This window comes from Psittacula echo, assembly GCF_963264785.1.
Source record: "Psittacula echo genome assembly, chromosome: 1".
In the NCBI taxonomy this organism is placed as follows: domain Eukaryota; kingdom Metazoa; phylum Chordata; class Aves; order Psittaciformes; family Psittacidae; genus Psittacula; species Psittacula echo.
In genome coordinates this window covers 161359543-161377021 of record NC_137735.1, presented here as the reverse complement: position 1 = coordinate 161377021, position 17479 = coordinate 161359543, and the positions used below count along the sequence as shown (strand labels likewise).

The 17479-nt window shown below is 47.3% G+C and overlaps 1 protein-coding gene across 1 annotated transcript in view; it reads left to right on the top strand.

Moving 5' to 3' along the window:
• Positions 1-17479, top strand: part of LOC308217469 (uncharacterized protein) — a gene marked incomplete at both ends in the record, with an annotated part of 110006 nt that overhangs the window by 14910 nt on the left and 77617 nt on the right. The window contains 20 exon segments of the mRNA XM_080610542.1: positions 941-1087; positions 1263-1382; positions 2001-2159; positions 3037-3165; positions 3891-4040; positions 4452-4589; positions 5028-5174; positions 6087-6206; positions 9398-9544; positions 10231-10370; positions 11562-11685; positions 12577-12720; positions 13017-13207; positions 13676-13807; positions 14955-15029; positions 15350-15430; positions 15519-15545; positions 15812-15856; positions 16547-16615; positions 16732-16818. Coding sequence (XP_080466668.1) covers positions 941-1087; positions 1263-1382; positions 2001-2159; positions 3037-3165; positions 3891-4040; positions 4452-4589; positions 5028-5174; positions 6087-6206; positions 9398-9544; positions 10231-10370; positions 11562-11685; positions 12577-12720; positions 13017-13207; positions 13676-13807; positions 14955-15029; positions 15350-15430; positions 15519-15545; positions 15812-15856; positions 16547-16615; positions 16732-16818 — 2372 coding nt within the window.

Below are 17479 nucleotides of genomic sequence, written 5' to 3'. Positions count from 1 at the left end.
AGAGCAGCTTCCAGTGTCTGAAGGGGGCTACAAGGATGCTGGAGAGGGGCTCTTCATCAGGGACTGTAGTGAATAGGACAAGGGGTGATGGGTTCAAACTGAAACAGGGGAAGTTCAGGTTAGATCTTAGGCAGAAGTTCTTTACTGTGAGGGTGCTGAGGCGCTGGCCCAGGGTGCCCAGAGAAGCTGTGGCTGCCCCATCCCTGGCAGTGTTCAAGGCCAGGTTGGACACAGGGGCTTGGAGCAACCTGCTCTAGTGGAAGGTGTCCCTGCCTGTGGCAGAGGAGGGGAACTGGAGGAGCTTTAAGGTCCCTTCCAACACAAACCAGCCTGGGATTCTATGATTCTGTGATACCAAATGAGAAAATGTCTTTTTGGGCATGAGTTGCCTCCAGTGTCCTGCAGAGAAGGCAAAATGACTCCATCATTGAGTCACCCAGGGCTGGGCTGGGCGGGATGTGGACCCTCTTATGGGGCTGCTCTCAGACCCATGTGTGGCCATTTGTGTGCTGCTACCTGATTTATCTTCTTTGGCCTGCAAAGCCCTGAGTGGCCTTGATCTATTTGTGATCACAGAGGTCTGCCCAAGTGGCTGTGGGTTATTTCTACCTGCTTGAACATTAGCTCTTCTTCCAAGATTTGTGCTTAGAATCATAGAATCAACTGGGTTGGAAAAGACCTTTAAGACCATCAAGTCAATTGTTACCCCTGCACGGCCAAGGCCACCACTAAACCATGTCACTACAGGCTGCCCTTTCCCTACCATCTTTGGCTTGAGGACCTTGCTGGCACATATGCAACCAGGAGGATGAAATGCTGTTGAGTCTCACACACAGTGTAGTTCTCAAGTGGTTGTTTGCATGATTGCCCACTGCCCTCCCAGACAAGGATACCCAAAGAGGGTGACCTAAAGGAACCCAGATACCATTTCCCTTTGCAGAGGGCAGCATCCAGGATGTGAACCTCAGCAGCACCTACAACTACTACATGGTCCAGGGGCTGCAGCCTGGCACAGAGTACACCATCACCATCAACCCTATCTTTGGGGATGTCGAGGGACCAGTGGTGAGCAGTAAGGCAATGACAGGTGAGTAACAGCCCAAGTAGACATGGATGGGGTTGGCAGCATAGAGCTGGCGTCATTTGTTGTCACCACCTGCCTGTCATCTGGTGCAGAAGGCAGTCTGGGTCATTATAATTTGGGGGGCCACTTAGATGCTGTTGGGACTTTGATGCAACTGGGCAACTCTGCTCTCTTGCAGTGGCATCAAGCACAGTCCAGATGCTGAAAGTGAGTGAGATATCCATCAACAGTGCTCTGGTTTCCTGGGACTCGGTTGCTGGGGCCACAGGGTACCGAGTGGCTTGGGGTCCTACACCAGGTAAGATTCAGCTCTCCTCCAGCCTGCATCACCTCTATCTGCTTCTGTAGCATGAGAGATGAGGCACTCGGAACCTCAGCGGTGGTGGATAAAGGGACTCAGATGCAGCTCATAATTGCTCTGAGCAGCCTCTTCCAGAACTTCTGGCTATGAACTGAAACCAGAATGGACTTGACCTACAATGCCAGAGGCAGGGTGCCTGCAGAAACTGCAGTCAGCTTGATTCCAGCCCAACACAGAGTCTTACACCACCTTGCCTGGTCCTCAGGGAACAGGGGGAGCAGATCATCTAGCACAGAAGCTTTGCAATGCCCTGCAGGTGCTGGGGAGAGGCAGAGCACATGCCCATTTAAGGTGGGCCCTGGATGTGGTAGCTGGTTTGGTTCCTTTGGTTTCTCTGAGTTGGTTTAGATTCTTTAGTCATTCAAACTCCCAAATAAATAGCCATAGGAAACTCTTGCCCCAGTGCACACATGGATGGTGTCCTTCAACTGAGGTTCAGCTAAATTGGAGATGGACTGCCAGGGAAAACATGGTGTCTTTCCCAGTGTGCAACAGAGCTGCTCTCCAGACTCTTCAGTCTTCACCCATTCCTATTTCATTTCTTCTCTTCCAAAGAGTTCTTTGACAAAGACCGTCCTCACCAGTTGACCCTCAACAAGTCAACCACAGCCTACACGCTCCGCAACCTGGCCCATGACACCGAGTACGTGATTTCCCTCTATGTGCTTTTTGGCTCGGTGGAGGGACCAGGGATCACAACTTCAGCCAGGACATGTGAGTGTGGTCAGGACCTTTAAGTAGCTACTACAGCACACAACAACTCTTCCATCTCTGGTTCAACCTTGGGTATCCCTACAAAGGTCTTACACTGTACTTCCTGCATGCAGCTCCCATCATCTTCCAGTGCCTAAAGGGGCTACAGGAAACCTGGAGAGGGGCTTTGGACAAGGGCCTGTAGGGACAGGCCAAGGGGAATGGCTTTAACCTGCCAGAGGGGAGACTGAGATGAGCTCTTAGGCAGAAGCTCTTCCCTGTGAGGGTGCTGAGGCGCTGGCCCAGGGTGCCCAGAGAAGCTGTGGCTGCCCCATCCCTGGCAGTGTTCAAGGCCAGGTTGGACACAGGGGCTTGGAGCAACCTGCTCTAGTGGAAGGTGTCCCTGCCCGTGGCAGGGGTTGGAGCTGCATGATCTTAAGGTCTCTTCCAACACAAGCCATTCTAAGTTCTTCCTCTCATGTTTAGCAACCCTGGAATGCAGTGTGGAGATAAGGGGCTGGCGTTTGTGAAGAAGAACACAGGCAAACACTGATGTTCAGCACCCATGGGAGCTCTGGGCAGATGTTTCACCCTGCAGACAGTGTGAGGGCACTGGGATTTGTATCTCACGTCTCCCTGGATCACTGTACTGCCTGTCCTAGGCTTCCAAAGGTGTTCCCAGCTGCATCTAGAGCAGAATGTGCTCCTTGATGCCAAGGGAGGTAGGATGTACATGTATAGCCCAGGCTTCAAGCAGGGTGTGATGGTGAGACACTGAGGACAAGCAAAGGTGCCACTTTTAACCCTTTTATATCATTTTGGCCTCATTATACTGCCAATGAGGAGCCCTCATTGCACAATAGTCAGGGCACTGTCTAATGCTGTCCTCACCTTGCAGCTCCTCTCGGCTACGTGTCCAATTTCAAGGTGATGTCCTACACCAGCACAAGCCTGTCTCTAGCCTGGAGTGCCACAGCAGCGGCCACCAAATTCAAAGTCACCTGGAGCCCTGTGGGGGCAGGCAAAGGTGAGCAGAGAAAGGGGTGAGCAGAAAGGGTGCATGTGTCTGTGGCCATGGTAACTTTCCAAACTCCTCATCTACTGCCTGGGGTAAGAAAGTGATCTCACTATTGAGAAACATTGGCCTCAGCCTGCACCCACTGGCGATGGCACCTTCTTTCCTTGTATTCATGTTCTTCTATTTATGAAGATAATCCCCAAGTTTCTGAAGCAGTAATACAGCAAGGAATGGCTGTTCTCACTACAAGAGAGACATTGGGGAATGGCTGAGGGACCTGGGGGGTTCAATCTGGAGAAGAAAAGGCTCAGGGGGGACCTGATGGCTCCCTACAACTGCCTGAGAGGAGGATGGAGCCAGGAGGGGCTGGGCTCTGCTCCCAAGGAACAAGGGATGGGACAAGAGGAACCGGCCTCAAGCTGCACCAGGGCAGGTTCAGATGGAGCTGAGGAACAATTCCTTCCCCAAAGGGTGCTCAGGCATTGGCACAGGCTGCCCAGGGCAGGGCTGCAGTCACCGTCCCTGCAAGTGTTCACACACCGTGGAGACGAGGCCTCAGTGCCATGGGTTAGTGGTGGCCTTGGCAGTGCTGGGGAATGGTTGGTTTGGATGATCCTAAAGGCCTTTTCCAACCCAGCTGATTCTATGATTCTTTGATTCTATTTCTTTCAGAGGGGATGCCACCAGCCTCACTGCAGAGCTGCAAGCTCTGAAATATCCCTTTTCTTTTACAGAAAACCAGGTTGCCAAGACTCAATACCTGGGCAGTAATGTGTTGTCTTATCGGATCAACCACTTACTGCCCAACACCCTGTATGCAGTCAGTGTTCGGGCTGTCTTCAGCAAGGCCGAGGGACCAGAGGTGACCCTGACTCACCGCACAGGTATGTCCTGGTGGAGCAGCCCTCTTTGTGCTGCGATGTAAAGGTTGAATTCATGGTCTTGTGCATTGCACGTTGATGGTGGAGTGATGTGAGCAGCCCTCATAGCTGGTAGCAGTAATCTATGGCTCTTCCCATGAGTAGGAGTGGACACATCCTTCTGGCACCTTAAGGAGGCTCCATCCTTGGCAGTGTTCAAGGTCAGATAGGATGGGGCTTGGAGCAACCTGCTCTAGTGGAAGGTGTCCCTGCCCATGGTAGGGGCTTGGAACTGGATGATCTTAAGGTGCTTTCCAACCCAAACCAGAAAGTGGGTGTTGCATAAATACCCAAATCTTTCTTCAGGGCCGTGAACCTTCTGTTGTGTAACTTGAACTGTTACTTCAAACATCTTAGCTTGGATCATTTTTCCAGCATCTTCTGGAGACTCCAACCCCATCCAGACCATCCAAGATCTGAGGATTACTGACACTGGCATAAATAGTTTGAAGCTGTCTTGGAAGAGGCTTCCTGGAGTAACTCACTATAAGATATCCTGGGTGCCATTCAATGGTAAGCAACCTGGTCTCTCTGTCAAGTGTGTTATAAGGACAGAGCACAAGGAACCCCAAAAAATAGGAGCTTAGATGGGCTCATTCCTTTTCCCACAGATGATCAGGGCAGATGAGAACCATAATGTTTACAGAGGCAGGTTGTAGCCCTGTCACTGAACCAGGTTTTAGTCGCTAACAATGATATCCATTGGACATAGGCATAGTTGGGATTTGGGAAGTCAAAGAAGCGGATCCCTTCCAGCAGCTCATGTGATGCCTTTGTGACCGTATCTCTTACCTCCCTGTGCCTCAGTTTTTCCATATGCAAAATGAGCTCAGACACTCCTCCGTGGCCAAGTCCCATAAGCTCTTTATGAGGAAGCTGCTGTAGCAATGATTGTTAATAGGAATTACCTTGTGTTTTCTATGTACACTGTTTTGGAACATCTCCTCTCAGGTGGCTTGGAAACCTCCCAGCTGGTTGCTGCAGAGACAAACTCCTTCACGATCCCCAAACTGAAGGAGAGCACCACCTACACCATCTGCATGTCTGCAGTGATCAGGGGAAAGGAGGGAAGCCCCACACTCCTCACAGCCAAAACCTGTGAGTATGGGACCACTGGATGGGGACAAGAGCACCTCTCACACATCTCCATGGGGCTGTCTCTTCCTAGGGGCTATGATGGGAGGTGAGGATGGAAAAAAGCAATATGGGCTGATAGGCACCTTATTACTTCTGAGGTCCCACCAGGAGCATGCTAGAAAACATGTATTGGTCCTTTCTTCTTATTACTGAGAAACCATGGGACTTTGCCTGTCTTCCCCTGTCAAAAAACACCATGAGATGTTATTTTTGTGACCCATTATCTTGGAATTATCTCTTTAGTCACAATATCTTGACCATTTCCAGTAGAAAAAGGCAAACATCACTCAGGATGCTGTGGCATCATGCAACCTGGTTGATGCTGCAGATGAGATGGTGGAGAGGGTCAGGGGAATAGACCAGTGTTGTGGCATCAAGGAGCATTAACATTTGGCACACATGAGCAGGCAAGATCTTAATTTCCCATCCCAACAGTTCAAATGTCAGTTTAGAGAAACACCCAGCCAGAGATCTGCCAACTTGCTAAAACCCCACCAGTTGAAGATCTGATTTGATCTAGTTTTCTGGAAAAACCTGAAGTGCTGCAGGGTTCTTCTTCATACCAGAAACATGGTGTTTTAGGAGGCAGAAGATCTGCAAAGCTGTTTGCAGGCTAAGATGTGCTTCCTGGCACACACATCTTTGCACCCTAGGGTAGATGTATCATCAGAGATTCACCAACAGCTGGAGCTGTGAACAAGTGTAGCAAAGATTTGCTTCATGTTCATTATTTCTATCTGGACTTTTTCCTTTGATTTCAGTAGGGTCAGGATTTGCATCTCCCAAAGGATACATCAGTTTCTTTCTGGCTCAACCAAGCTTTCAGTGGTAGCTTCTACCCACCCTAAGCTTTGTTTCTTTCTCTTCCAACAGTGGATTTACCCAAAGTGGCTGAGTTCACAGTGCAAGAGGCTACAGAGACCAGCATTGTGCTGACTTGGAGGGCTGTTCCTGGAGCATCCATGTACCTGCTAACGTGGCGCTTGTCCTCAGGTAATGTGGTTTTGGTGGGGGAAGAAGGGTGGCCTGGAATTTGGTCCTTTCTTGTGTGAGCTTCCCCCATGGCTCAGGGGGATTTGAGGGTGGAGCGTGGATGTATCTGGCTTGCCCTCCAGTCTGTACCTGGTCTTGGAACCAGCTGATGCTGCAGAAGATGCAAGTGGCAGGTATTAGCTAGGAAACTTCTTTCCACCTCTACCCTTAAGTGGCTGCTGCTACCTTCAAGTCTCACAACTTGTGTCTCCGTGCTGCTCAGTTTGACTTGGGATAGATGATGTTGTCACTGTTGGCACCAATACTGTTCCTTCTTTTGGACCCATCTGGACTTTGTTTAGCAGAAGAACAGAGGGCTGACCTTGGGGCCTTCCACACATCCTGTCCCTTCATCTCAGCTTCTTCGTTTGGCTGAAAAAGAAGGGGGAAAATAGATACTGGCCCATTGAGGAGGCTCACAAGATGATCCATTTGGCCATTGCAAAATCCTCTGTGGAAGAAAAAGCAGACATGAAAATTACTGCTCTAGTGGAAGATGTCCCTGCCCATGGCAAGGGGTTGGAATTGGATAAGCTTTAAGGTCCCTTCCAACCCAAACCACCCTGTGATTCTACTTAGGAAAGCTCTGCTGGTGGGCATTATCAGTATCTCTTCCTCTAGGGTAACTACTATCCATCAGGGATAGTTGCAGAGAACCAAAAAGTTGGGCTTTGTCATCCATAGAACCTTAATGCTCTGTTTAAAAGCTTTTGTGTCTGGTAAAGAGCTTTCAGAGCTTCCTTAATCATTGCTCGCAGCTTCCACTGTATCTTTCTGTTTCCCATTGGTTTGCCCTTACAGGGTTTGCCCTTTTCAAGCACCAGCTATATCATTTCTTACCTGGAATGGGCTTAAATCTCTTTGAATATAGCAACTCCCCTGCCATTGCTGCTTCGGCCACTGGCTTTTTTGCTAGGGATCACTTCATCTTCCCAAGTCAATAAAGAAAAGGAAACCTGACATGATTCCCCTGTGCTCCCTGCAGTGCTTTTTGAGTTACAAGGTCTTCAGCTTTCATTCTTATTGTAATTCCAAGGACATTTTGGTATTGGCAGCTTAAGACTTGCAGCATATGTCACTCAGGATGAAGTCTCCTGTGGTAGCATCGGTTTGTTGCTCTACATGTTATGTGTAAGTGATTAAGGAAGTGAACATTCGGTTCTCGAGGGGGATTTAAGTGATCTAATGCAACTGTTCCCCTCCTATGCTATGCTGTTAAAGTATCGACCCCTAAGTGTCCAAAAATCATTGGTTTCAGCGTTGTCAGGGGCTCAGAAATGGATAACACTGTGTCTGACAGTCCCCCTGTGCCCTCCCTGGATCGATCCCTCTGAAATAGGCTTATAACTATTGATTTCACATTCCAATCAGATGAATCTTGCCACCACGTTTCAATAGTACCAACGAGATCAGATTTATACTTATAAGTGGGTAATTCCGGTTTCTCTTGTTTAATTACCCAAGCTGCCAGCATTAGTGCATAAAGGCAATTAAGAATTCCTTTCTTTTTGGTCTCTTGGTGTCTTGATTAATTTTCTTGCCCACAACTTGATTTTTTCCTAAATGACTACTCATTCATTACCCATGTTCTTTGCCCCCCCCCCCCTTTTAAGCTCATATAATGCTCTCCTCCCTGCTGGCTGATTCTAGCCAGCCTGACCTATAAAAGATTGGGTCCCCTTCTAACAGCTTGAGGTTGTCCCAGCTGGAGACCTCCTCTGTCCAGTGTTAAACAAGACCAACAACATGTATGTCAATAGGGCTCCATCCAGAGCCAGCCTTCCTCTCCCATGGGACAGGAAGGACTTTGAGCTGGGCTGGTTCAGCCTGGAGAAGGCTCCTTAAGGGGAGACCTTAGAGCAGCTCCAGTGCCTAAAGGGGCTACAGGAAACCTGGAGAGGGGCTTCGGACAAGGGCCTGTAGGGACAGGCCAAGGGGAATGGCTTTAACCTGCCCGAGGGGAGACTGAGATGAGCTCTTAGGCAGAAGCTCTTCCCTGTGAGGGTGCTGAGGCGCTGGCCCAGGGTGCCCAGAGAAGCTGTGGCTGCCCCATCCCTGGCAGTGTTCAAGGCCAGGTTGGACACAGGGGCTTGGAGCAAGCTGCTCTAGTGGAAGGTGTCCCTGCCCGTGGCAGGGGTTGGAGTGGATGAGCTTTAAGGTCCCTTCCAACCCAAACCAGTCTGGGATTCTATGTGAAATCCCTATTAGGTGAATCAAAGCGGTTTAGCGCTGGTCAGTGGCATAGCTGCAAAAGAAAGAGTAGCTGAACTTGCCTGTTTGGGAGTCTAGAGTGGGTGGTGGACTCCTGTAGATCTGTGCTTCATCACTGCTGTCAGCTTGTGTTTCACACAGCAAATTTCTTTGAGCAAGGTAACAGGCATCTTAAACCAGTTATTATTATTTTAACTACCCAAAGAGAGAGAAGTAGAATGGTTTGAGCCAAACTCCAAGAAGGAGCAAAATCTCCCTTCCAAAATTTGGGGGAGTAATTGAGAACATTTAATGAAAATGGGATAATCATTTACACTGATTTAATTTCTTTCCATAGGAAATGAACTTTTTCATATTTTTGAAGGGAAAATATTCTTTCAGAAAGAAAAGGTGCAAGTTCCACTTTGAACAGCGCCAAAACTCGTCGTTCAGTATTTCCAAAATAAGACACTTCTAAAATACCAAAACATGATTATGACATTTTTTGCAGATTTTTCCTATCATTATTTTAAATCCAAACCATCCATTGTATTTCTCAAGTAAGTTTGATTCAACTTTTCATCAAACTTCCCATTCATCCACAAAAAACTCCTGTTTCTAACCATGCCAACCACTGCAAACCAGTGCCTCAGGCACCACTTAAAGCAAATGCCCTCTTTAAATACTTGTACAAATTCCAATTTTCTTTTCCTGTTCATGTACTCAAGAATTCCCTTTTTGCATGCAAACAAGCTTATTTCATCTGGTTTAGGACCTGACCGTTGCAGTTTGCAAGCATGTCTTACCAAGAGCCTCCTCTCTGAAGCCAAGGACTCAGCTTATGCCCAAGCTCCTGTTTGTCCAAGTTGATGTTATTGGAAGGTGGATGCTACAGAAATGGGAATTATTTTGAGTTTCTCTGGCTCCCAGTCAATGCATGGTTTCTTTTCCCTTTTTCACAGCTTCTGATGTTTCCCAGGAACTGTTATCATCAGCTTCTAGGTCTTATCGAGTGATGGGACTGAGCGCCAAGGAAATGTATTTGTTTTCTATAAGACCAATCTTTGGAGATACTGAGGGACCAGAGACAACACTTCTTGGGCAAACAGGTATGAAGGCTGGAGACTTGTGCAGCAGTTTTGTCTAGGTAAATGCTATTGAGGCTGATTTCCTGGCTTCTTTACCCTTCCGACCTTTGCTAGATTGTGGCATCATAACTAAAAGAGGTTTAAAACGTAACTGAAAGAGGTTTAAAGACACCTTTTCTGTTTGTCTCTTACCTCACATAGGGTCACCTGCACTAATCACTCCAAGTGAATTGGATATGATGAGATCTGCATCCATATCTCCCAGCAATGTGGGGACCACTCCTCTTCCACTGGCCACCACCACAAATCTACCACCAACCCCAGAGACCCCACTATCAACCACTGCAGTGTCTGCACTGCTGACAACTGTCCCTGGGCCAAGTGAGTGTGTATCTGTGTGTGATATGATGATGATGTAGCAGTGGGCCAAAACCAGCAGGGACCATGGTCTTCTCTGATCTCAGAAGCCAAAACTAGTCTTTATTCATTGAGTAGTGAGAGGGGACAATATCAGGGAAAGGGAAGACACAAAGCCTATAAAATGGAATGAGGCTTTCAGCACTATGGGGGTGAAGGCACTGCCTGCTCACTTACCAGCTCTTGGCATCACAAGAGGTATTGAATTTGTTTTGTTGCTCTGAACATAAAGAAACATGCTTCTGCTTTAGGACCCCCCAGTTTAAAGAGATCGTCTCTTCCCTCTGCAGTCTGTGGCAAGCTCAAAGCAGACATTGGGTTCCTGGTGGATGAATCCTCAAGTATTGGCCAGAGCAATTTCAATAAAGTGAAGGATTTCCTCTTCCGGATCATTTCCTATTTCCCTAAGATTGGGCCTGAAGGGACACAGGCAAGATTTTGTTCTTCTCTTTCCCGAAGGTGTTTTCCTTCCAAGTGTTCACCATTTGCTCACCTGTGCTATACGAGAGCAGTCTGTTCGCATACATGTTGTGGATCAGAAAGACTAAGTGCTCTGCCTAAAGACATGTATTTGTCCAACAAAGACACGAATAGAAGTCTCCTCAATGTCAGCTTACTCATTTGGATCTATTTCCATTTCTTGGTTATTTTTCCAAGACCAGAAATTCAACAGGAATAAAGCAAATTCCAGACTTACTGAAATGCTGTCTAGGTTATGGAGTCCAGGGATGGGTTAGGGGCATGTACCCCTTTAGTGCTCCATTTCTGCCCACATCCACACTGCTGATGGTTAGAAACCCAAGCTGGGGCCCAGATGAGAGACAAGGCACATGCCAGCAGATGCCTCCTCTAGACAAGCAGAGGATGAGATCCCCAGGCCATGCTGTGAAACACCCAAGAGCAAATGAAGCCTGCAGCAAATGACAGCAAAGCCAAAGGGAAGACTCAGTAGATCATTTATTTGGGGTCATTTGTGCTTAATTAATGTAATATTTGAGCTAGCTCTTTAAAAAGGAGACCTACATAGCTCACTTCCAGTTGATCAGGAGATGGGAACCTCTTGCACTCTTTGTTTTGCAGGCAGCTTTGAAGCTTTAGGTACATGATGCAGTTGCCCCAGCTTATCAGATAATTCTGGGGAGATGAAAACAATTTAGGTCCTATAATATGAGCTGAGTAGATCTCTGTTGACTGCAAAAGGAAGCCAGCAAGGGTTTAATTCAGGAGGGATGGTGCTGCCATAGGAGGTACTGCAGCAGGAGATGCTCCCAGCCAGCCATGAGCAGCCCAAAGTGTGCCAGTCTTCTGTCGGTCCTATTCTGTATCCACCCGCCTGTGCAGAAATCTCTGATGCCCTGGAGAGTCAGAAAGAGTATCTTACCCCTCCTTAAGCATATGGATTGTGCTCTATGTGCCTGCCAACCTGACAGACATTTTTGTTCCTGTTTTCAGTCTGCAAGAAACACAGTCTCTTGTCTCTACTCTTTTTCCATCACAACTAGTTATCATCTAACTAGTATTAACTATCTAATTAGCGTATTATCGAACTCAAGGCAGTTTACTGAGTGATGGCACGTTGGTTGTGTGCCATCCATGTTTTTAACCCCCTTCTCTTTGGCAGGTTGCTGTTGCTCAATACAGTGAGGAGCCCAGGGCAGCCTTCTACTTCAACCAGCACCATGACCGCAACAGTGCCCTGAAAGCCATCAAAGGACTGCACTATGCTGGAGGCAACACAAGAACGGGTGGGTATGGCTGAGCTGCAGACATGGGGTTGACCTTCTAGCTCCAAGACAGAGTCTGAAGGCCAGGGAAAGCATTTGAGTGTTTTGAACCCATTTACTTGGTCAGAAAGTTATGGCCCAGAGTTCTTTAAAGTTTGAGGCCAGAGGACTGAATGTAGTTTGATTGCCAGGGATGGTCTTTCCAAGTAGCCTGATGTCCTGTATCTATATACCAGTTTTACAGCTGGGTTCCTCTTCATAATTTTATAACCTTGCCTGCACTTGAAGGAGGTTTTTATACCTGGCTTGGAGATAAACCCCATAGACATTAGGTGAGAAGAGCTGATGCTGAAGCATCTTTATTGCTCACTGTATGCACATTTTCATCAGCAAATTCTGTTATTGCCTTGTATAACCCAAGCAACAAAACTATGTGCCCTGTCCCATTTTCATCACCTGATGTCCTTTGTTCCCATCTGTTGACAAGTAGCACAGCTCTTCATTAGCTCAGTGTCTCAGAAATCCAGATACTTTTGGTTTATGTAGTTCGAAAGCTCAGAGACAGGCAGGACTTTCCAAATGCTTATTCCCAGTGGGACAATAGGGTTTACTTGGATCCCTGAAGGTACATGAGCAGTAATACTAAGTTGAAGGTAGCTTGTTTTAACCTTACCATTTTTAAATGGCCCAAATAATGTCTATACATCAGTCAACAGAAAGGGAAGCTTTGATGCATCAGTGTGTGTTAACTGAAGGCTTAAATACCTCCTCCTGGCTCAGTAGTATTGGTCAGGAACAGAATAAAATGGGGCTGATCCTAATACAAGAAGAGGTCAGAAAAAGCAGGGGTGAAATCAGACTGCAAATTCCTGGATAACCCCGCCTCTAATCCTTCTTTTTATGCTTGCTCAGGTCGTGGTATAACCTACATGCTGAAGGAGTTATTTCAGTCCTCCAAAGGGATGAGACCAGATTTCCCTCACATGATGGTGCTCGTGACTGATGGTCAATCCCAGGATGATGTGTTGCCACCAGCCAAAGTAGCCCATGCTTTGGGTAAGAGTTGCCCTGTTGCATTTCCCTGAGTCCTTGGTTCTCCATGGATTTCCAAGGGGTGGTACACTGTGTGATGTGTGTGTTCTGGCTTTCTTCACTCCTTTATCCTTTATCTTTCTGTTCCTAGCTTGTGTCTCTTGGTTTTCTATAGCTCACACATGCTGCTTCAGGTCTGTTCTCATGCTGTCGGAGTAACTGATCCTAGCAGAGGGTATTAACAGGAAAATGGTCATGAAGGGTTTGTAAACTCTGATCTCAAACACTTTTGCTTCAATTGGGTGATCAATGTGTTTCAGGGATCCGCATCATTGCTGTGGGTGTCTCAGGAGCTAACCCCATTGAGCTCAACAGCATCTTGCTGCAGCAGAACCTGCAGAATGTGTTCTATGTCAGCACATTCGACGACCTACCTCATATCCTCAGAGAGCTCATAGAAGTCATTTGTTCTGACCCTCAGCCTTCAGGGACCCAGCTGCCATCTGGGGAGGTGAGATCCCTCTTAGAGCTTTGACTACGAGCCATTTCTTGGTGTGGGTCATGCACACAAAGGGCAATATTCTTCCTTAGGCAAAGTTTCAAAGCAAAGTTAGAACAGAGTTAGGACATTGGGCCCAATTCTGACCTCACTATCCAACCCTAGAGATAAGGAACAAAGTTTGATATCAAGGGGGTGGAATTGGGGAAGTCAGAATATGGCTTTAGAAGTTTTGTTGAATAAAGCCACTGCAGAGCACTTGGATGTGTTGCCCTCTTCTAACCTCGGCTGACGGATCAGTGGTACGGATGTGAGCTCTTCTGCAGAGTATTTCCAACAGTGATACTTTATGGCTGTTTCAATTAAAAGGTTGGTGATATAAAAGCACAGAGACCTCTTGAGACCTGCTGAAGGTTGTTGTTTGATATCTGGTTCCAAAGCCTGCAGGATCACTAATCTAAGCCAACCTCCATGCTGTAGGTTGCCAGACATGAAGCTGACAAGTGGTTGCCCTTTGGTGACACAGAGAGCAAGCCACACATCCCTGATCTGTCATCAACCGAACCGCATATCCAAAGAGAAGAGAAAGCTTGTGGTCCTTGGTGTTTAAAGGTGAGAATTAGTTCATTGGTGTCTGCTCAGGGGACTATATTTAAAGAAACTGATGACTGCTTTGATTGGGTCACTTCTCATATCTGTGTGGTGTGGAGTTATATCAGTGTCAGGACCCTTAACTTTGGAAACCATGTCCCTGATTGGGAAGGTCATCCTAGAAGCTGCCATTTCAGCATGGGAAATGCAGCAGCCTCCTGTGCTCCTTCCCAGCAAACCAATGAGCTGCAGGTCTTCCATACAGCCCACATCATATCTGCCCTTGCAGATGTCCCAGATGTTCTGTGGCATCTGAGATAGCTCTAGACTTCATGGGAGCCATTGAAAAGACCAAGCAGCTGCCACTGCTCCTGACTTCAGAAATAAAATGTCAGGAGGTAAATCTACCCACTCCTCCCACCAAGCAGAAAGCCAGAGGACATGAAGAACAGTAGAACAGACCCAGAGCCTGTGTGCTGGTCTAGTGAGTTTACTGATGTGGCTGTAGCAAACAAGATTGAGCAGTCTGTGTTAGCTTTACTGGAGAGCATGAGGGTCTCTCTAGTAGCTTGGTCAATGTAGTCAGCCAAGACTGGTCATGATTCAGTTCATAGGTAGGTGTCCACACTGAAGTGAAGTTTATGCTGTGGCAGTCTAAAATGAGGTGAGATGAATGTTGTCCATGGATGGTTGAATTAGGGTCTTTATTTCATCTGTGCCAAACTTATTTCTACAGTTTCTTCCATGGTGGGGGAGAAGAATTGTTTTAACACTATCCTGAAGTCTTGCAGATATGTAACCAGGAATACTTAGAGTGTCACTGAGACAGAAAGACGGAGCTGTAGATGTGACATAGGCCAAGACTTCTTGAGGCATCAAAACATCCCCCAACTGCATTTTGTCCTCACACAACTCTGTGTTCTTCATCCTGTTCTCCCAATTTCGGTGCAAACCAGAGACAAAATAAATAATGCATGACCTCCAAGGGACTTTAAACAGTCTGAGATTATGAACAGGTCTCCTGGATGGTCAGCTCTGCTTCTTCCTTTTGTTGCATAAGCCAAGCATGCTAGCCTGTGTCTCATGACCACTCTGATCTGAGTTTATTTGCTCTCCTTTGGTGGATAATAATTTCCTGATGATATTCTATTTTCCTTTTCCTTTCCAGAGCTCCAGGGGATCACCAGCTCCTGGCGGCTATGACCCATACAGCTTTACTACAAAGGGAGAGAAAGGAGAGCGGGTGAGTTCACCAGCATAAACCATCCACTCAGTTAATTAATATGTATCTAAGTGGTTAGAACCAAGGAAGAGATTAGAACCAAGCAATCGTCTTCAGATCTTTCATGTTGGTGTTTTAGTATATCCTGCTCCATGCTGGCTTTGAAAATTGAGCAAATGGGAACTAATATGTGTACATATGTGTGCTGGCAACTGGGGACTCTCACAAGAGGTGCTTTTTGAGAGGTACATCACTTTGGGTTATACCCAAAGCTCTTGAAGCTCTTTGCGTTTGCAGGTCTGGGCCCATAACCTAGATGCTGTTACTTTCCCTATATTTAGGGTCTACCTGGGAAGGATGGCATTCCCGGGCTGCCGGGCAGACCGGGGCGGACAGGTCCTCCTGGTCCCCCTGGACTCATGGTACGTATTTGCTTTAACAAGCTTTGTCCAAGTGCCATTGAAGAGAAGAGTAAGCATGGCTCTCAAATCTTTCTCTCCTGTTTTGCAGGGTCCTCCTGGCATCCAAGGAGACATTGTAAGTAAAAATGCACAACATCCATTGGTTCTTGGACATACTTTACTGTTACTACATCGGGTGTCCATCCTACATGCACCCATCACTAGAGAAGGACATACAACACATTGGCTCCACAGGTGACAAATACTGGATTCTCATCAGTTTTGGGACCAAAATCTGTTTTCATATTCACTTTAAAAGCAGATCTGTAACCTGAACATTCCACAGTGGTGGTCTTATGGGTGCTTTGCTGTTTAATGCAGCAGGATTTGTTTTAATTCCAGGGATCTCCTGGCTATCCAGGACCAGCGGGGCCAAAAGGAGACAGAGTGAGTTTCATTCCTGGGTTTCATTGGCAAAAGCTATTGCATTGCTCTGATCTCTAATTTCTAGGCATCCACAGTGACCTTGGGTTAATATGAGCTTCTGAGCTCCATTAACAAGCCCTACACAAGTCTCCAGCTTGGGGAATTGTCCTTCAGCTTTGCTAGGGAGAAGCTAATGTCTTAATGGAGAAAAGTGTTCAGTCTTTGTCACAGGCTCTTGGCACATCTTGGCTATTTGCAGAAGGAGGTAGCCCTGAGTTGGGTCATTCTGCCTTTTTGAGTTTCCATTATGAACAAGCCTGTTTGCGTACATTTAGGACACAGAAAGGTAAGGCTTCACGATCAGTTGTAGGCAGATCCCAGGAGCAATTGTTCTGTCTTTCCCAAAGCCCCAGTGCAAATTCCTCCTTCTTCCTTGCATCCATCTGTATGGCTACAGATCATGGAAGAGATCCTGCTGAAAGCCAACCTTTTACTCTTCCCCTGGGATTAATTTTCTTCTATGCCAGTAAGCAAAGCTCATGTCATGGCCATTCTGGTACCTCTGCTAAGGTGTTGCTGCAAGTTAGGTGGCTTGAAAAGGGCTGTTTGGCTTTAAAGTTGCTTTTGCACATCATGAAATTGCCTCTAAGTTATGATAGTGCCTGTCTGCTTGATGAAGCTAAGAATGTATCCTTCCCCCTTTGTGTGCAGGGTGAACCAGGCTATGTCCTGGGAGGAGTGGAGGTGATTCCTGGACGCAATGGGCAGCCTGGACCCCCTGTGAGTATCATACCCAAGGTGTGCTGGACCCTTCAACCTCCCAAGGGCTAGCAGAGAAGGGAAGGAAGCTGGGAGAGAGTCCATATCCATCCCTATCCTGGTTTTCACTGTTGCAGGGACAAAAAGGGCAGCCAGGGGTTCCCGGTGTAGCAGGACCACCAGGTTTACCAGGGCCACAGGGGCCACCAGGGATCCCCATCAAGGTGAGTGTGGTGATTTGAAGCTTGGTTCTGTGATATGTCACAGAAGGACTCAGCATAGCCCATAATCGGGATACTCTTCAATCAAAGGCCCTGGGAATGCACATTTCTCCTCTCCATCATGGGATTCTCCCATAGAGATATCAGAGGGGGCATTACAAAGTGTGCCTATCATCAGGGCCCTGCTGTTGAACACAGTGGGAATTGATGGAACTTGGAATGGTTACAGTCAGCCTCGTCTGACATGGAACTAGATTCAGTGGCTGCTAAGCCTTTTCCAGCTCCACATCCCTAGGGTGGTTGTTCAATGATTGGAGTGGAATTCACAGGATCACTTGTGCTGTGCCAAAACCAGCCTGATGGTCATCACCAAATGTCTCCTTGCACTGGGGATGGGTCAGAAAGACTCAGTAGACAGCAGGAGACCTAAACTCCCCTGCTTTACCCAAAGGGGTGAGGGGTTGACACCAGATATTGCAGGTTGAGGTGTCTGGACCATGCAAGAAAGCAGAAACCTCTACTAAAGCTCTGTCTTCCCTTGGGGATGGGGATTTTAGTCTCTGAGTTTGTCAACCTGCAGGAGCTTTTTACTGGGACTAAGTTTACAGATGACCCCTCTCCAAATTACCACCCTATGGTAATTCACATTGTCCTTTGTGTTTCA